The following is a 20,675-nucleotide window of genomic DNA, read 5'->3' as shown; positions in this document are numbered from 1 at the left end:
TAAAAACCATATGATGTCGGTTTTTTATTCAGAATGGCTTTTTTCTTTTAATTGAAGTATTTGGTCTATATTTATTTTTAACATAATTACTGATATTTTTCAGGTTTAGTCACCATATTCTATTTGTCCCTTCTAAAATATACTCATATTTCTTTTCCCTTTCCTTTCTTGCCTTCTTGTTGGATTAATTTCTCATTACTCTACTTTTTTTCCCTGTTGGTTTGGAAATTATATATTCTTTTATCATTCTTTTCAGGGTCCTTTGAGATTTCAAAATCCTTGACTAGTGTTAATGTACTTTTGTTTTCCTCCAAAATAATACAAAAATCTTAGAACATGGACACTGTTACTCTCTTCTTAACTTACGTGTTGTTGGTAGCATATACTTTAATTCTCTAAGTCTTTCAAGCTCTGAATAATTATTCTTTCATGAAATTAGCATTTAAGGATATTTTATACAATTAGTATTTGCATGTATTTACTCACATATTTGCCACTGTTATTACTATTAGTTCTTTCCTGCATCTCTGACCATTGATCTGAAATCATTTTCCTTCTGTCTATGAACATTCTTAGTACCTCCTTTAAGTGAAAAAATCCACTAGGGATTAATTCACAGCTTTCTTTAAAAAAAACTTAATATGTCTTTATTTCACCTCAATTTTGAAAATTTCCCTGGATGTAGAATTGTAGGTTATCTGTTATCTTCTTTCATCATATTCAAGACTTTGGTCCACTGTCTTCTGGCTTTTGTTATCTTGGCTGAAAAATCAGCTGTAATTCTAATTCTCGTGCTTTAAAAGTAATCTGTATTTTTTCCTCTGGTTGCTATAAAGCCTTTACATCTTTAGATTTTGGAAGTTTTCATGTGATGTGCCTGGGTATAGGGTTCTTTGAATTTATTTTGCTTGCTTTTATTGAGTACATGTGGTTTAATATCTTTCATGAACCTGGAATATCGACATGTTGTTTTTTCTTTTTTTTTTTTTTTGAGACGGCGTCTCGCTCTGTCCCCCAGGCTGGAGTGCAGTGGCGCCATCTCGACTCACTGCAAGCTCCGCCTCCTGGGTTCACACCATTCTCCCGCCTCAGCCTCCCGAGTAGCTGGGACTAAAGGCGCCCGCCACCTCGCTCGGCTAGTTTTTTGTATTTTTTTTAGTAGAGACGGGGTTTCACCGTGTTAGCCAGGATGGTCTTGATCTCCTGACCTCGTGATCCGCCCGTCTTGGCCTTCCAAAGTGCTGGGATTACAGGCTTGAGCCACCGCGCCCGGCCCATGTTGTTTTTTCAAATGGCTTTTCCCCATTCCCTTTCTACTCTCCTTTTTAGACTCCACTTGCTTATATCTAACTTAATACATCTTCTATGTTTTTTATCTTTTTCCATTTTTCATCCTTTTGTAATTCTTTCTTGTTAATGAAACTTCATTTTTATCTTGTTAATAAATCTTCTGTTTTTAAGTCTTTTTTCATTTTCCATCCTTTTGGTATTTTCTTCTGACCTATCTTCCAGTGAACTCTCTAACCTGGTAAAACCTACCTTTGGGTTTTTTACTTTGGTGATTGCATTTTCTGTTGTAGAGTTTCTGTTTCTTTTGTAAATCTGAAATATCCCTTTCCATAATTTTCAGGATTTGAAAAAAAAATCTCAACCTCATGTTTTATCTTCTTGGTCATGGATAATTATTTTAAGATCTGTATCTGATCATTCAAATGTCTAAAATTCTCATGGTTCTGTTTCTATTATTTCTGCCAAATCTTGTTCATATTGTCTTGATTTGTATGCTTATCTCTGTGGCAAACATTGCATTAAAACATATTTAAGAAATAATCTGAGGACTAAGAATATGTTTTCTTAAACCAGAAAGTGTTTTTATTTCCTATTTTCAGATTTCTGTGGCCTTCGCAAAACTAAGATCATCTTAATCCAACATTAAAGATCAAGGTTTCCTCAGCTGCCTAGATGACTCAAAGTTCAGTTGCAGTCCATACAAGACTGGTGTTCCTATTATTTTTTTCTCTGTAACTGACTACAGTCAAGTTTAAAGTTTAGTAACTTAAAACAACAAGCATTTAATTGCTCAAATGTTGTCATTAGGCAGAACTTGGTGGGTACAATTTTCAACTCTGCTTGGCATTGGCTGAGGAGTTGGAGCTGATGGGATATGCTCCCAAGGTGGCTTCATATATATGCTGATAAGTTGGTGCTGGCTGTGGTTGGGAGCTCAGCTAGGGCTGCTGTCTGGGGGACTCTGTTCTCTTCCATGTGACTTTTCCTCATGGCTATATGAGGCTTCTCACAACAAGATGGTCTGGGAGTAGTTAAATTTCTTGAACGGTGGCTAGCTTAAAACAAAAGCAGAAACTGGTAGACCTCTTTAATATTTAGGCACAGCATCATTTCTGCCATATTCTACGGGTTAAATTGGGTCAGAGAGCCATCCCAGATTCATGAGTTACAACACAAGGACATGAAAACCAGTGGACATGGTTGCTGACGACCACCAAAGTAATTGTCAACCACAGATGATTTCCTTCTAGTTTACCCTTTCTCCTGGATTACAGCACTTCAGAATCTCAGTAAAATTGCAGGACCTTCAACCTTGCTGGGCTAGTGTCCAAGTTGTCTCCTCTTTTCTCTGTAGGGCTGTTTTTTAAAGTCCTGCTTAGTCTTTCAGCTTCTGTTCTCCAAGATCAGGGCCCAGTTAGCAGTAAATCTTTTTTTTTTTTTTTTTTTTTTTTTAGGTAATTTTTTTTTTTTTAAAAGTTTTTTTAAATTGGGGGGGGGGGGGGGGGGGGAGGGGTGTGTTCTTTCAGTTTTTCTAGTTGCTGTCAGCAGGAGGAACAATTGGTACAAATTACATAGTCAGTGAGAACCAGGAAACTCCTGATGATTACTTATGTCTTTGTTGTCGTCTTTCAACTATGTTAATCCCGCCAAAGGCCTTACATGCTATTACACAAATGAGCCAAAGATAGCCTCTGTGTATTGGCCCCTAGCTTTTTAAAAATTTCTTAACTACAGGCTGAAACCCAGTAGCTTAAAAGCCTGCCAGCACCAAAGTTGGATTTTTATACATCTAATTGTTTATGTATTTATTCTGAAATATTTTTAAAATTTCAATAGCTTTTGGAGTACAGGTGGTTTTTGGTTACATGGATGAATTGTATAGTGGTGAGGTCTGAGATTTTAGTGCATCCAACACCTGAGTAGTACACATTGTACTTTTTTATCCCTCACCCCCTTCCACCCTCCCGCTTCTGAGTCTCCGAAGTCCCTTATATCACCCTGTATGCTTTTGTGTATCCATAGCTTAGCTTATAAGTGACAGCATACGGTGTTTTGCTTTCAATTCCTGAGTTACCTATTTAGAATAATGGCCTGCAGCTCCATCCAAGTTGCTGCAAAAAAACATTATTTTTCTCTTTTCTATGGCTGAGTAGTATTCCATGATGTATATATATCACATTTTCTTTAGCCACTCATTGGTTGATGGGCACTTAGGTTCGTTCTGTATCTTTGCAATTGTGCTGCAATAAGTACATGCATGCACATGTCTTTTTGATATATTGATACATTGTGTTCAGTAGTGAGACTGCTGGATCAGATGGTAGGTCTATTTTTAGATCTTTAAGAAATCTCCATACTGTCTTCCATAGTGGTTGTACTAATTTACATTCCCACCAGCAATGTATAAGCATTCCTTTTTCACCACACCTGTGCCAACATCTATTGTTTTTTGACTTTTTAATAATGACCATTGTTACAGGAGTAAGGTGGTATCTCATTGTGGTTTTAGTTTGCATTTCCCTTATGATTAGTGATGGTGAGCATTTTTTAATATGTTTGTTTAACATATTAAACAATGAGAAATGTCTGTTTAACACATCCAGTTATCTAAAAAATAGCCCAACCATCAGATTTCTGGCCATGTAGAGCCAGTCCGCTTTACCTACCCTGCAAAACCTCACTCCTCTTCTGCTGGCTCTTGATAAGACAGAGCTTTGTGGTTATAGGATCTCAAGCTTTTATAGCTCTTTGGAGCTCTCTGACTCAGAGACCTGCCATGCTACTGCATGACATAACTAGTCCCATAAGCCCCCGTTTTGACCCTCTCTTCCTGAGAAGTTCCCTCACCCTCGTCTCCCGGATGGTGGCCCTTCACTGAAAACCCCTGGGCAGTCTTATGCTGTGAGGGCCCTTCTCACGCAGCCATATCCAAGCACCCAAGCACCAACAAAGCTTATTATGCGTTACTGCCTCTTGTGGTCATATCTTTTCCCTTGATCAGCCCCCAAATCCTTCAAACCCCCTACAACCACTTCATGCACTTACACCTAGTACAACTGCCCTCCCACAAGAAGCTTGAGTACAGTATGTGGCTGAGAATGCTAGCGGGGCTTAGGGACTCAGGAGCCATTGGGCCAGGATTAGTCTCTGTCCTTCATAAGGGACAGAATAGAAAGCTCAGGGCACCATTTGGTTTCAAATTGCAGATTGTGATGCCAGTGCTACCCCTGCTGTGTAATTATTTCTGAAACACCTGCTACCATAGTACATGATTCAAGTACTTTGACCAGCAAGGCCCCACTGAGGACACACTGAAGGCCACATTACACAATCCTATGATTTTCTCACATTTGCAGATGGAATATCTGAGCAACTCACCCCAGCCATTGTTTGAGTGTTCTCTCATTTTCTGGGATGCAGTCACCTTTGTGATTCAAGACAGATGGCATGAGATAACAACAGGAACCATAGATGATGATCTATTTCAGAGAATTGGTCTTTTCCCTCACACAGAACCATATGGAGAGTCAAGTGCTGACCTCTAGTGGTAGTGGAGATGGTGAAACCACTGTATCTCAATGATTGCTTGACAAGTATTGTCCCAAATTTTTACTAGAATGTGTATTAACTTGACTTTATGAGGCATTATACTTGATTTTTTAAATATAAGTGTTAAAAACACAACAATACTTAATCTTTTTTTTTAGGTAGCTTTCTGGTCATTACAATTTTTTCCCATGGCTGATTAAGAGCCAGGTCATTACCCTCCCTAATAAGGTAGAAGGAACTGGAATATTTGTGCAAACACAATAGATAAAATACATGTCCAACGCCAATCATAAAGCACTGCTTTAGGGCATGAGGACCTGAACTTCTGACACCAGTGGGTCACTGACAGCTTTTAGCAAGCCACTAAGATTTCTGTGTACGTATAATATAATCCTTTTCCCACAACCTACCAGCCCCACAGCTCACTCAGAATCTGTAGGCTGCATACAGTTCAAAACATCTGTATCTGGCTCAAGCTCCCAGTAAAAGTTTCTGGGCACCTAACTTTACTATGTTTCCTGGGGGAAAATTTACATTTGTGGTTTTTCTTCAAGCCAGCAATCTCTACTGCTAGAAGGTCAAGGGAGGATAAGACTGGGGTGTAGGAGAAGTGGCTGTATAGACTTCCTCTGTCTGATATCTTGTCGCCTACTTTCAATAACAGCTCACGCCACCGATTCTAGTCAAAGCTCTCAGTAAGCACTTGCTCTCTGAGGCCTTCCTCCTGCTGGCTCCTGGCTTAAGCTCCAGTGACAAAGCTCCAAGCAGGTCCTGGTAGTTTTCAGAAGCAGTTCCTGCCAATAGCTCTTTGCAGGCTCTCAGTGTCTCCAGTCTTTTACTTTTCTCAGTGCAAAAACAAACAGCATTATCCTCTGATCTTTATGTCAAGCTCTCACTTTCTTCTTCTTCCTAAACCCATTTTTCCCCAAACTCACTTTTTAAAACTAATAAGACCGATTTTTCTAGACTGGCAGTCTCACTGACAATTTCCTTAACCATACAGGCTGAATCTTGTGTTCATGCAGTTGAATGCTACTCAAACCATCTTACTCAATTCCTTAATCATTCTGATTTCCTGTTTCAGTCCCAAGAAGATGACATTAGCCACCCACTAACTCCACTCCTGTTTCTGTGCTGACCAGCATTGCTGGAGAAGATTGCACAACCATGCAAACTGGAGCCAATAAATTTAAAGAGTTTACTACATAGAGTAAAATTTAATAAGGTTGAAAAGGTATGTCTCAAAGACAAGCAAAACAAGGGAGAGTATAGTGAGTGGGATAGATGAACTTGAGCATAGGGTTCATATTAATGAATACAATGAATATATATATATATAAAATATGTATATTCATCTCTCATAGTATAATATAAATAATTATCCAACACTAAATAGATATTGAGTGAATGAGTGAGTAAAAAGACGTGCATCGTAATGATTCCGGCACCCAGGAATGACTGAGGTTGGCACTGCTTGAAGAACTAAGAGGCCCGATCAAGTGAAAGACTTGACGAGGGAGAAGGGAGGTTATGCAGCCCACCGGAAGACAACTCTTCCAAGTGGGCTGTGAGTATGGCCTCACATACTCTTCTTTTCAGTGGAAGATTTTAGAACTCAGGAAACAAATTAGTGCTTGATAGAGATTAATGTCAATTAATCTTGTGAGCCTGAATCATCACTCTGCCTTGTAAATATTTACAATTCTTCTATTAACTATGCATTCCCCTGACATTTACACTTTATTCATAAGCAGCCTCTGTTTTCACCTGTAATTGCTAATAAAGATGGGTAAAAGCACCACAGATTGGGGTTGCCACAGATCATTATGGAAATAACACTCTTTTCTGCTTCTTTTGAAAACAGAATTTGCCTCACTTTGGACTACACTGAGGCAACTCATTTCTGCAGAATTGGAAGCTAATTTCTAGAAAGTTCCATGTAAAGTCAAATGAAAAAGAAGAGTCAACCGAGTCTTCTGCTGTCATGTGAATCAGAATACTTGGTACCTTGTCAACAAGGAGAAATTAAGCTTATCCGTGAGGCACAGAGACCCAAGTGCTAATGTGCAAAGTAGTTCACTTTGGTTTTTTTTTTTTAAGAGTCTGGGTCTCACTCTGCCACATAGGCTGGAGCGCAGTGGTGCAATCATGGCTCACTGCAGCCTCAAACTCCTGGGCTCAAGAGATCCTCCCACCTCAGCCTCCCAAATAGCTAGGACCACAGGCACATGCCACCATGCCTGTCTATAAGTTAATCTCTAATTAGGGTTTTGTTTTGTTTAGAGACAGGGTCTTGCTCTGTCACCCAAGCTGGAGTGCAGTGGCATGATCATAGCTCACTACAGCCTCAAATTCCTGGGCTCAATTGATCCTCCCACTTCAGCCTGCTAAATTACTGGGATTACAGGCAAGAGCCACCACACCCAGCCTCACTCCGATTTTGTGGCTCTCTAAAAAGCCAAGGAAGAGCTAGATCTTTGCGTGTTTTCTTACGCAGGATTTTGTTAGCTCTTGCACCCAGCATGCCAGAGAAACCAGTCAGCCTCATTTTGGAGCATCATAATCTTGTTTCTAGTCTACTTCAAAAATGTACGTATTGGTGTAAATAAAAACCAATGTTTATGTTACAAATGAGATTTTAAACACTGAAGGTACATTATCTAAATTGCAAACCTGGCTGTTTTTTACAGTTTTCCTTTTCTCATCCCCTAACTACTTTTCACTTGAAGGTCCCAGAATCATACAAAACTTCTCTGGTTTCCAAATGGAAACTAGTATCTTTCCTTGCTGATCCACCCCTCCTCTGTTTACTGGGTCAGTAAATAACTCCCTGTTCAGCAAAGTGACCAAACTAATTATTTGAGAAATGGTCCTGAAGAAGCTGAGATTACCATCAGGGAGAAAACAGACGTTCTATATTGTCTAATTCCTTTTTGCATTCAGCAAATACTAGTGTGGTGCTAGGGCCGGAAGTACAATGAGAGACCAGGCCCAGTGTCTGCCCTCAAGGAACTGATGGAGTCGGAGAGGCAGAAAAGCAGCAAGGGAATTACTGTCTGTGAAGCTGCAGTGCTCTGCTGGGACAGCACAGTGGGCCAGGGAGCAAATGAAAGGCCTCAGGAAGGTGTTTGGCTGTGCCCCCGCAGGCCGCCACTCCCCGAAGCCACCTGAATGCCTCCTTGTCATCACTCTGGGTGGGATGTTTGGGTTTCTTTTGTCCTCCCCACCCACAGTTAAATTCTTTTTGCTTACACACCTCTTAAACTAATAATGAGAAATTGTGTCCCTTCAACATTTTTAACTTGGTATCTAAAATTCTTTATAAGATTAAACAGATGGAAAGAATGTAATTTTCAGCATATTATAAACATCAGCATGTTAAAATAAAACAGTTGTAACATTCTTTTAAATGTATTCAATGGAATCTAAATGTCACATAATCTAAATATCCCCTACATACACACACACACACACACATTCTGTATCCATTCCTCTCATTCACATACTCACACTTCTTGGCACACCACCCTGCACCCATGCCCTAGCTGAGTTTGGAAACTGCCATTCTGTAGGGTTGGTTCTCAGGCTCTTGTGTATCCTTTGTAGCACCCAGTACCCATGTGCCAGACTTTGGCTAAACATTTTGCATGCATCATCTCATGTAATCCTCCACAACCCTCTGAGATCGGATCATTATCTGCACTTTACTTATGAAGAGAATGAGGCTGAGAAAAGTGAGTTGAATTCAGGTCTTTCCGAATATCTTGCACTCTTTTTTAGATATGGGATCTTGCTGTGTTGCCCAGGCTGGAGTGCAGTTGCTATTCACAGGCTCAGTCATAGCATACTACAGCCTCAAACTCCTGGGCTCAAGAGACCCTCCCACCTCAGCCTCCTGAGTAGCTAGGACTATAGGCAAGCACCACCACACTCAGAAATATCTTGTGCTCTTAACTGCTACATTATATTTAGGATACATTTCAATTGAGTGATGTTAGTATTTATGTGAACATCTCAAAGAGAATGTGGAACTTCCAGCACACTCCTAACACTCCCTACCCTCTTCTGCTTTTCTTCACAGCATTTAGCAACATCTGATATGCTGTGTGTCTTACTTATTTGCTCATTATTAAGCCTCCCCCTTCCCCTGGCCCTATTTGGAACAGGTTTAAGGAAGCAGAAATTTGGTCTGTTTTGTTGACTGCTATTTTCTCAGTACCTAGGACAGTGGCCAACACAGAGGCGGTGCTCAACACATATTCGTTGAATAATGAACAAGACTTGCTGGTATAAAGCCATTGATAGTGTTAGAGACTCTAGACATACTGGTGGTTGTTACGTGCTCTGATCAGCCTTCTTGGCTTCTGCTATCATTAGGTAGCAGTATGGATCAACAATCTAATGACTTTGGAGTGAAGGTCCTTTATGTACCAACAAGAAAACAGGAAATCTAATCATACACCCACAGTACTTGCTGAGCAACAAACAGTAAGATGACACATTTTATTTACCTGTTTCAACACAGAATCGGGTGGCCTTGCTGCAGGAATATGGTAGGGCTGCTCTTTGAGTCATTATCGCCCATTGTTCACTGCTCGGGGTTAGGGCACATCAGGATGTGTTTGGAAAACTGGTAGCAATGGCCTCCCAGAAGTTTCACAGAGCTGAAGAGGCTTCCAGAAAGGAATCCAAGCCATGACTGTGGCAGCCCCAGCTGGGTACATCTAAAGAACCAGTGGGACAGACTGACACAAACCTCTCTTAGGCTGGGGAGGGAACTGTAGAATCTCCTGGAAAAGAATGCCTCTTAGGAAAGAAAGAGCCAGGTGTGAAGACCTTGACACAGGAGCAGGGGGGACTGTTGGATAAGATTGAGAGTCTAAGCAGAGCGACACTACTGCTAGTGTCTGGCTCACCCCCTGAGCATGTGTCTGGGTCCTAGAGAAAAAGAGAGCTACAGGGAAAAATGGAAGGAGCTTTTCTACCATGCTTTGAACTCACAGGGGGCTCTAACAGAGCATATCACAAAGAGGAGGGAGGGAGCCATCCCCTATGCCCAGCCTCATCCCTGCCAGAGGTACAGCCCAGCAGGCTTTGGTGCTCCCTCGGCTCTCAAGGTAAACAGCAGAAAAGGTTTCTGGGCCTGAAGGAGTGGTCAGAGGATTTGGGGACTGAGTGGTTGGCAAGGAGCACCAGCTGCGCCTACCATGCCTGGCAGGGAGGTGCAGCTGAGTGGCAGGGGAGCTGTAGCAGCAGAGTCTAGCCCCCAGGGCTGTGTCTAGCAGTGACCGTGGACATGCCAACATAGCAAATGGCAAAGCAGCATCAGCTACAGGGTGGCAACATGGCTTGGTGGACAATGCCACTACATGGAGATGAACTGGCTCCCAGGCCCTGGAAGACTTCCTCAGAGGAGACTTCTAGAAGAAGGATGGCAGAGACTCTGCAGTGAACCCAACTTCTCAAGTCACTTGAAAGGGTCTTGAGCCTGAGTATTGAGGTTATATAGAGAGCGGTCTTTGAGTTCCTTATTTCAGCAGTCTCCCATCTCCCCAATTGTTCAATCATCCCACCGTCCACTAGTGACTCTCCCTTCTCCTCACTTCCTTCACTAGCTTTCTAACTCAAAATTCCTGTTGGCTCTTGGAGCAATATCTAAATTAGGTGGAAAGGCAAAACATGTCAGTTTAAAGTTCAGGCAAATGTATGAATGATGGATAACCTCCATCATTTTAGGTCTATCTGAATTTTAAAAGATTAACTCAAATAAGTATCCTTCAGACAGCATGATAAGGGGGAGACTTAAGACTTTTAGGCAGTGGGAGAAGAGGGTAAAATATTTGCTTATCTCATGCAAATACTGGTCAGATTAAGTGACATGATCTAGCAATGATAAAATCAGATTAAATGAGCCTAAGACTTCAATCCCTTTGGGATGATTATGATCTGCAATACTAAAGGAAGATTTATTCCATAATGAAGGCTCTGGATGACACTATACCATGAGTTTCACCCTGTGATATGCCACTTTTGACTTGGATCACAAATTCATCTTATGTTAGATAAATGGTTTTGGAACAGCAGCACCAAAGGGCAGGATAATTTTAGACTTGGATATTTGTTCATTCACAATAGTACCTGGTATTTTCACTGTGCTTTGCCACAAAGAGCTTGGCGTCCCTTGAAAAAAAAATGATCTCATTTCTCTTCACAAAATGTCAATAAGGCAAGAACTTCAATACCTGATGGATTGGCACAGTAAAAGCCTTCCTCTTGTCACCTTTCCCAGCTGTCCTTTGAGGTAGCTGGGGACTCCATTTTATCAGCTGACTAATGACATATGGTTGAGTTTCAGATGACATAGGAAAAAGTGCTTTATTCACAGGAAGACTCTATGATAAAGATCTACAAATAGACATGGGAGGGACTGAGATAGGTCTTTGAGGCTGCTGTTTATGGTTAATTCTGTAAAAGAATGAAGAACTGGAGATACTGATAATTTCTTTCCCAACTTTGTCCCCTTTTTTAGAGAACACTGTCCCTTTCCCTTCCGGTAAAAGTTGGATCGCACCTCCTTGCTAAGTGGTAGTGGGAAGCTGTGATTCCCTGAATCAGAGCTAGTTAGACATGAATGGGCATCTGATCTGGCTGGATCCATGAGATTCTTGCTCTAGGAATCTGGGATCAGGACATGCAAATACTGAAAAGGGATCAGGAATCAAGATTGTTTCTTTTTCCCCACCTCTATCTACCTTTCTGGACTATGGGGTTTCCCTCTCCGAGAGGCAAAAAGTTGGTTTTAAAAAGACAGCCTTGATGGGAAACAACCTAAATATCTATCATTAGGAAGCTAATTAAGCCATGGGACATCCATGTCATGGAATACTACATGGTAATATGAAAAGAATGAGAAATCCTTTCATGAACTGATCATTCCTTAGAATTATCTTTAAGATATGTTGTTAAGAAAATACAAAGTACAGGCTAGGAGGGAGAACACACCACCATGGGTAGAAGAAAGGAAAATATAACATATATGCTTAGGCTGTTTACACAATATAATTATTATGTGAGGGTTTAAGGCTACAAATTTTAGATAATGGGACTTGGACAATTGGGGAGATGGTAGGCTGTTGAAATAGATTTTAAATTTTCTGTTTGTTTCATTTGTTTCTCATTTTTCTTGTTCTTTTTTCTTGTCTTCCTGTGGGTTATTTGAACATTTTTAGGATTCCATGTTGATTTATTTGTGTGTATTGGAACGTGTCATTTTGTGTGGGTTTCCCAGTGACTGGGTATTATATATGTGTATGTGTGTGTGACATCACAATCTATTGATATCAGTTTGAGTGAAGGTGCAAACCTTACTCCCACTTTGGCTGCTTTATCCTCCCGTTTTTAAATATCACTGTTTTGAGTATCACATGGTATTATAAATTTCGTCCCAATCATCATACATGAAAACTCACTAGGAAAAGGACAGTCTCTTGTATTTTCCCATATTTCTGCTTTCTCCCTTGTTCTTTCCTTCTTCCTGATCGCCTAAGATTCCTTCCTTTATCATTTCCTTTCTTTTGAAGAACTTCCTTTAGCCATTCTTTAAGAGGAGATCTGCTAGTGACAAATTCTTTTAGATTCCCTTTATGTAAGAACGTATTTCCTCTTCACTCCTGAAATATAGTTTCACCAGATATAGAATTTTCTGCTGACAGTTCTTCTCTTTCATCACTTGAAAAATGTTTTGTCACTTTCTTCAGGCTTCTGTTGCTTTAGATGAGAAATATGCTGCCATTCAAATGGGTGTTTGGCCATGCATTGTTTCTCCCTGACTGCTTCCACATTTTTTTCTTTGTCTTTAGTTTTCAGAAGTTTAATTATAATGTTCTTGTCATGGATTGCTTTAGGTTTATCCTGTTGGAGTTCTCTCAGCCTCTTAAGTCTGTAGGTTTCTATCTTTTGCCAAATGTGGGCAATTTCCAGCCATTACTTCTCTGAGTACTCTTTTAGTCCCATTGTTTCACTCCTCTCCTTCTAGGACGGCAATGCTATAAATGTTGGGTCTTTGTTATTGTCCCACAGGTTTCTGAGACTCTGTTTCAGTTTATTGCTTATCGATTATTCAGATCGGGCACATTCTATTGATCTGTCCTCAATTTCTATTCTCTGTCATCTCCACTGTACTATTAATCTTATCCAGTTAGTTTTATTATTTATGTTTTGTTTTTGTTTTTGTTTTGTTTTGTTTTTTGGTTCTGTAGTTTCCATTTGGTTCTTTTTTGTAACTCCTATTTCTTCACTGGGAATTTCCATTTTTTTACTTGCTTCAAGAGAAGCATTACTTGTTGAATTATTTTATGATGTCATTACTTGTCATTACTCATTGAATTATTTTATGATGGTTACTTTAAAATGCTTTTCAGATAGTTCCAACATCTGGTTCATCTCAGCACAGGAGTTAGCTGATTTTCTTTTCTTATTCAAGTTATGATTTTCTCGCTTCTTTGTAGGATGGGTGATTTTGTTTGTATCTGGATATTTTGGCTATCATGTTGGGAGATTCTGGTTTCTATTTAAATTGTTTTATTTTAGCAGGCAGTCCCCTTCTTTAGGTTTAGCATGCAGGTTCTAGCCTACTTTTGTGAGTGGTTCCAATAACAATCTGCTTTTCAGAGTCTTTACGGTGCTTCTTTGGTTTGTTTGGTTTGTCTCCTGCTTCTGAGGCTCCCAACACTCCTTGTTGGTAGTAGCTGAGGAACCAGGTGCCTTTAGTTGAAGAAAGGGAGTCTCCAGCCTGTGGGGACAGAAGCATTCCTGGGCTGGGTGCTTGTGGTGGAATCCTCCTTACTAATGTCCTCTGCCAAGTGGGGTCTCTAGGTGAGAGACAGGAGTCCCAGACTGGTGGTGGGAAAAGAGAGCACTTCCCCGGCAAGATGTTGATGGAGGGCTTTCAGTTGATGCCACTTGCTGTTTCTGTGGGACTTGTCTAATGTTGTTGGCAGGACTTCTGTTCAATTTGGAGGAAGAATAAGGTTAACTGGATGCCTTCTCTTGCTAGATTGGGTATTGGGAAAAGCTGGGCCTGGGTTATCTTTTGTTGGGTTGGGATGGAGGGGATTATAAAATGCCCAGCTGCTGTGACCTAGGATTTCTGATCATCCTCTTTCTACCTTTCAGAGTTCTCTTTTGGTTGTCTCTTGTGTTATTTCCAAGGTTTTTAGTTGTGCTTAGCAGGGAGAGAAAAGTCTACACCATCTTGCTTAGACTGGAAGTTCTGTATATATGCTTATTTATTTATTTATTCCGAGACACAGTCTCACTCTGTCACCCAGGCTGAAGTACAGCTGCATGATCTCGGCTCTCGGCTCACTGCAACCTCTACCTCCCAGGTTCAAGCGATTCTCTTGCCTCAGCCTCCAGAGCAGCTGGGATTACAGGCATGCATCACCATGCCCAGCTAATTTTTGTATTTTTAGTAGAGATGGGGTTTTGCCATGTTGGCCAGGCTGGTCTCAAACTCCTGACCTCAAGTGATCCACCTGCCTCGGCCTCCCAAAGTTCTGGGATTACAGGTGTGAGCCACCGTGCCTGGCCTATATATGCTTATTTAGACATAAGATCTCTCTAGAAGGGTACATAAAGAATTGATAATATTGCTTCCCCTGGGGAAGTGATTTGGGGGATATGAGGTAAGAGAAAGACTTTTTTATATACCTGTTTTCATTTTAATCAAATGAAAGATTATCTTTTTAAAAATAAAATGCAAAAGAAGAAAGAAGTCTTCTAACTCAGCCTTGTTTTCAAGAGCACAGCCAAATATTATAACAGTGGCCAAGTTGTGTATGGATTCAACAGTTGGTAATTTTATTAAATTTCACTGATTTTTAATTTCACTATATTGTGACTGCTTTGATCCAGATCCCACAATATAAGAATAATAGTCTCAGTGGATTTCCAGCTTGCTCATACATTTTGAATAACTTGCAGAATACAAATATGTAATTTAGGGAGAAGTAGATGCTTTTGGCAGCATACTAGTACCCTAATCACCTGAAAAAATAATATTTGTATCACATTAAAACAAAATTAATAGCAAGACACTAATTACATGAATAGGCTTTATGTTGTAATTGTTAAATTTGCAAACAACTCAGCATAATTAATGCCTTAATTAACATATGACCTGAAATTTTAGCTTACAAAATTAATAAAGACAATTAAGAGTCACATTTTTAAAGTAAAGTGGATTTTAAAAATTACAAGGAAGTTGGATGTCACTTTTTTCCCTCCTGGTTTTGGGGAGCAGTTTTGCAGTTATTACAAAAATTAATTAACTGACAATACAGTTATGGCATTCCCTCCCACCTCCCCTCCCCCAGCACAGTGTCCCAGCCTGAAGCCTTCAGTCAAATTCAGTGATCTTCAGCCAAGGACATCCACCAACAGGTGTGGGCAGCTCCCAGGCACACTCCTCTGGATAGGTCTAGGGCAAGATGGAAAAGCAAAGGCTTTTCTCTCCCTAGCACCTTAAGGGAAATATAAACTAGAAGATTGATATTCACTTTGATCAGACTCTACCATTTTCATGTAACCATTTGGTTCCAAATTGCAGTTCGCACCATTGTCATTTCTTCTTCAAAACATTCTTCTCAAAGGCATTTCAGTCCTACAGTTTGCCAATGGTGAAGGTTCCAATCCAAACCCAGAGAATTTCCCATTAATAGATAAATATAGAGACTCAATAAGTATTAGTGGGCTAAGGATTTGGAAAAAAATTAGATCTGGAATTTGACCTCATTCCTTTTTCATATTTTGGCATATGAAATATGCCAAAATAAACCTCAATTGGATCAAGATTTAGTGTCAAAGCAAAATCATAAATGTGCTAGAAGAAGATAAGGTGAATATTTTTATAGTGTTGTAATTGCAAGAGGTCTTTTAACCATAATTGGTAAAACAAAAGTCATGAAAGAAATGACTAACAAATTTGCCTAATTTTAAACTTCTGTACAATAAGAAAAAGCACATAGGTTAAAAAAACCTAATTCAAGACTAAATCAAGAAGTAACTGATTAAAATCTGAAAATTTATTTATAGTTTGATTCTTTTTTTCCTGTAAAGGTATAGCTTTTTACCTCATAAGAAAATAAGTAATTGAAAATATGCATTATATTATATGCACATTAAGTATAAGGAATAAGTAAAAGAACTTACGTGTTCAATAACAACTTGCAATGTGACTAAATAAATTACAGATAACCATAGGCTAACGCCATTAAAAATCAGACTATTTAGTAACATCAAGATATTTTCATGATAAGACCTTGTTAAAAAAATAAAATAAAATAAAATAAAAGCAGTAGTAGTCCAGGCGCAGTGGCTCACGCCTGTAATCCCAGTACTTTGGGAGGCCAAGGTGGGAGGATCACCTGAGGTCGGGAGTTTGAGACCAGCCTGACCAACATGGAGAAAACCCATCTCTACTAAAAATACAAAATCAGCCAGGCATGGTGACAGGCACCTGTAGTCCCAGCTACTCAGGAGGCTGAGGCAGGAGAATCACTTGAATCCAGGAGGTGGACATTGTGGTGAGTCGACATCGTGCCATTACACTCCAGCCTGGGCAACAAGAGTGAAACTCCATCTCAGGAAAAAAAAATAAATAAATAAAAATAAAATAAAAAAGAGATAGTTGAAGAATATAGACTAATACAACCTGATTTTTAAATGTCTTTTCTAGATAGAAAAAAAAAGGCTGGAAAGAAACAAAATATTAATGATAATTATTACTAGAGGTAGGATTATGGATAAATGTTATTGCCTTCATTTTTGGTAATTTGCAAATTCTCTACAATAAGCAAATTAGTTTTATACTCAACATTTTTTTTGCAAGTTGGAAAACAGTTTAATCATCAGTCACCAAAACCCACAGGTGTATCTTAAATGCTTACAAGCACAGATTATTCCACTATTTCTGTTATCACCATGTCCTTCATGGTAGAGTATCACAAGTCAAAAGTTTCTGGTTGTTTCATCTACTTAAAACTATATGTAAGAAAGAACCTGAGTCTTAGCAAATTTAGGCTTCAATGTGAAACTGTCAAGGCTCTTCTGGCACTTTGGGAGGCCAAAGTGGGAGGATTACTTGAAGCTGGGGGTTTAAGACCAGCCTGGACAACCAAGCAAGATCCCATCTTTTTAAAAAGGTAATTTCAAAAAATTAGCTAGGCCTGGTGGTCCTGATAGCCGGAGTAGCTAGCCTGAAGTCCTAGCTACTCAGCAGGCTGAGGTGGGAGGATTGCTTGAGCCCAGGGGTTCGAGGCTGCAGTGAGCTGTGATCAGACCACTGCACTCCAGCCTGGGTGACAAAAGTGATGCCCTATCTCTAAACAAACAAGCAAACAAACAAACACTCTCCTGGAAAGATTTTCTCTCTCTGAAAGCAGCTGCCTTGTCCAGAAGGTGGTTAAAGTCCACACATCTTTCTTCCTCCAACTAGCCAAGAGACAGTTAAATACCTCAAAATGCCCTATGAGGTCCCAAAACACTGTCAAGACAAGTATCGGACAGGCTACATGCTTTACAGGTGGGACAAATATCAGAATTTTGAGAAATTCATTAAACTCATCATGGAATTCTTGGAGGACTGACATACTACAGCGCCAGTGCAGAATATCTCCGGGAGTAGGAAGCCCTGAACTAGTGTTCCTTCTGTCACTGATAGGCCTTTCTAGACTTCGGTGTAGAAGCAGATGATTTTTTTTGTGTTTTGAGTTGGGGATTTGTCCCTTCGACTTTAATTTTACAGCTTCCCTCGTATGTTTGGGTTGTAGTAGTGGCATTTCTCCCTCAATATTTTTTTATTCCTTGGATACTTAAAATAAAAACTTTGAAATGTCTTTTTCAAAGTTTTCCAGAAATAACTAACTTGGAACTAGACTATAAAAGCTCAAAAGTAAGGGCTTGAGAAATATGGCTTACAAATACAGCATTCCACCCAACTCCTTTTATTAAAAAAGAATTCCTCTACCTGACTCAGTGACGCTATATCAGATGGGTTAAATGACAGTGGTTGGCAGGGTGCAGTGGCTCATACCTGTAACCCCAGCACTTTGGGAGGCCGAGGTGGGCAAATCACCTGAGGTCAGGAGTTCAAGACCAGCCTGGCCAACATGGTGAAACCCCGTCTCTACAAAAAAAAAAAAAAAATTAGCTGGGTATCGTGGCACGTGTCTGTAATCCCAGCTACTTGGGATGCTGAGGCAGAGAATTGCTTGAACCCGGGAGGCGGAGGTTGGAGTAAGCCAAGATTGAGCCACTGCACTCCAGCCTGGGTGACAGACTGAGACTGTCAAAGAAAGAAAAAAAAAAATGACAGCGATTGGTTGTGGTCGGTTCACTCATTTCTCTCTCTCTCTCTCTCTCTCTCTCTCTCTCTCTCTCTCACTGCAGGTCTAAGACATAGGCTGCCCTTTCCTAAGGCCCAGCATCATCAGTGAGTTCTTCCATAAAATCAGTGCCATGCCTGTCCATTCCTCACTCCTATGTTGTAGAGCAGGGAACATTAGATCTAAAATTTGGAATACCTGGTCTTAGCAAGAAGCTTATGTCTTTAATGGAGGCACCTACCAGTCACAAAATAACTATCACTAGTAGCACAAGAAAAGTCACCATTGAACTCTGTACCTGTAGGTTTTCTTAATTTCTTCATTTGATGCTCCCTTACGCAGACCAAGAATTTCGTATAGAGCTTCTCCTGTTGTTGACAGAGTCCGCTGTCTTTGGTTAGGTACGTTACATGCCATTTTCTAAGGCTGCAAAACTAAAGGAGAGAAAATAGCCATGAAGGTTATGCACACTACTTCCCACTCTCTAAAGGGGAAGACAGCTCATTTTTGACCTTTTGTAAAATGACAATCTAAAGAATATTTGTGTACCAACTGCAAAAAGAGGGGAGAAAAGGGTTAGGAGAGCCAAAAGCAGAGCTCTGAATCAGGGTATTAAAGGGTACAGGCAGCCATGCAAATGGAACAGGGCTTCGTCCACACGGTTAAATAGAAGCAAAATGTCATCTAAACACCCAGTGAATTCAGAATTGTTGAGAATCAATCCTCACAGGCCGGGCAAATGTAGAGCTTTTTGGTCTTCTATTTTTTTCTGGAATTTGCTTAACTTCTTTTTCATATATTTTCCAAATTTAGCCAGCAATGGAAGTGGTGGATATGGGGCAAGCAGTGGCTGGGGGATGTTGTCCAAATTATGCTAAATTTCAGTTAAATAGGAGGAATAAGTTCAAGAAATCTGTTGTACAACTTGGTGACAATAGTCAATAACAATATATTATATATGTATGTGAAAATAGCTAGGAGAGTAGATTTTAAGTGTTCTTACCACACAACAAAAAGAGAAATGAGCTAATGTGTTTGCTTACCTTAGCAATTAGCTTACCTTAACCATTCCATCATGTATGTACACATAAGGCAAAACATCACACTGTACACCATAAATATACACAATTTTTGTTTGTCAAATAAATAAACAAATCGACATAATAATTCAAATCCTAGGACTACAGAATATAGAGTTAGAGGCCATCTAGGCCATCTTAACAAATGCCTTTTGGGGTGTTCTGGCCAGAGATCATAGTAGTAGATAATTTTCTTATTAGCCATTTAGCTTTTCTTTTTCTGGGGAGTGCATAGGTTCCCCACTGCAACTTGTGCTTTTCCTGAGACCTACCTCAGACTTACCCAATCTCTGTTAGTCCACCAGGTGGAAGTACCTGACCCAAGTCAAACCAATTAGAATTCTTCCCTAAGATTTTAAAAACATAGAACAATCTCTCAGATGGTGAAAATTATACAATTGAACATTTGAGTATTGTTGGCTGGCCTGAATTAAGAGACGGTGAAAGAGAGTGAGAGCCTCAGTGGGGTTCAGTTCCTGGCTCCGGTTGTTCTCGGGTCCACCTGCAACTCTTACCCTACAACAGTTTGTCTATCAACCCTTCCTTGGATTGAGCCAATAAAATTCCTCTCCATGTACAAATGTACACGCATAGTTTTTCTTGTGTGTTTCAGCTAGGTTTTGGTCACTGTCAACCAGGACTCCTAAATGCTGTTATACTCTCTCAATTAAACACCAGTGGCAGCTCCCTAAGCATCGCCAAGCCAGACAAACTATTGTGGAAGTTTCTTAAATCACTGCACCTACTCTGCCTTTAAGTTGAATGTGGCTTCTGGGTACTTGGGAAAGAATACTTTGGGGAAATAATAGTGATAAACTAAGATATTCAAACCCAACAGATTTCAAATGTGTTGTGTTGACATTTCTAGTACAGATAAGAAGAGTTATGTCTGCTTTATCGATTTTTCTCTATATGCAACATCCAAAAGAAACCATTTTGATAGTTTCAATTTGAGGGAAAAATGTATTTCCTCTTCATCATCTATGTCATAAAATAAGAGAGATGTCATGACTCCCATAAATCAACAGATAGTTGTAAAATCAATTTTAACAAGGCACAGAGAAGCATAATTTTCATGCTTGTGAGCACCGTGCTCTATGACTCACTCACTTTGATTGCTTCCTACTTGGATCTTGCTGTCACTAATCCAGGAAAGAGATATACAGTTTACTGAAGATAATCTACTACACGGATTATGATAACACCCACAGCCGACAATTTAATTATGGTCATGCACCGCTTGACAATGAGGCTATGTTCCGAGAAATGCATCCTTAGGGGATTTTGTCATTGTGTGAACATCACAGAGTGTATTTACACAAACCTAGACGGGAAAGCCTACTACACACCAAGGCTATATGGTATAGCCTAT

At 39.9% G+C, this 20,675-nt stretch overlaps 1 protein-coding gene across 1 annotated transcript in view; it reads right to left on the bottom strand.

The window, feature by feature from the left end:
- DNAJC5B (DnaJ heat shock protein family (Hsp40) member C5 beta) overlaps nt 1-20,675 on the bottom strand; it is an 81,486-nt gene that overhangs the window by 34,248 nt on the left and 26,563 nt on the right. The window contains exon 3 of the mRNA XM_025394637.1: nt 18,523-18,658. Within this exon, the coding sequence (XP_025250422.1) occupies nt 18,523-18,641 (119 nt within the window). The 5' untranslated portion in view covers nt 18,642-18,658. The remainder of the gene's footprint in view (nt 1-18,522; nt 18,659-20,675) is intronic.

Source organism: Theropithecus gelada, chromosome 8 (genome assembly GCF_003255815.1).
Source record: "Theropithecus gelada isolate Dixy chromosome 8, Tgel_1.0, whole genome shotgun sequence".
Taxonomy (NCBI): Eukaryota; Metazoa; Chordata; class Mammalia; order Primates; family Cercopithecidae; genus Theropithecus; species Theropithecus gelada.
This window is presented reverse-complemented; position numbering and strand designations above follow the sequence as displayed.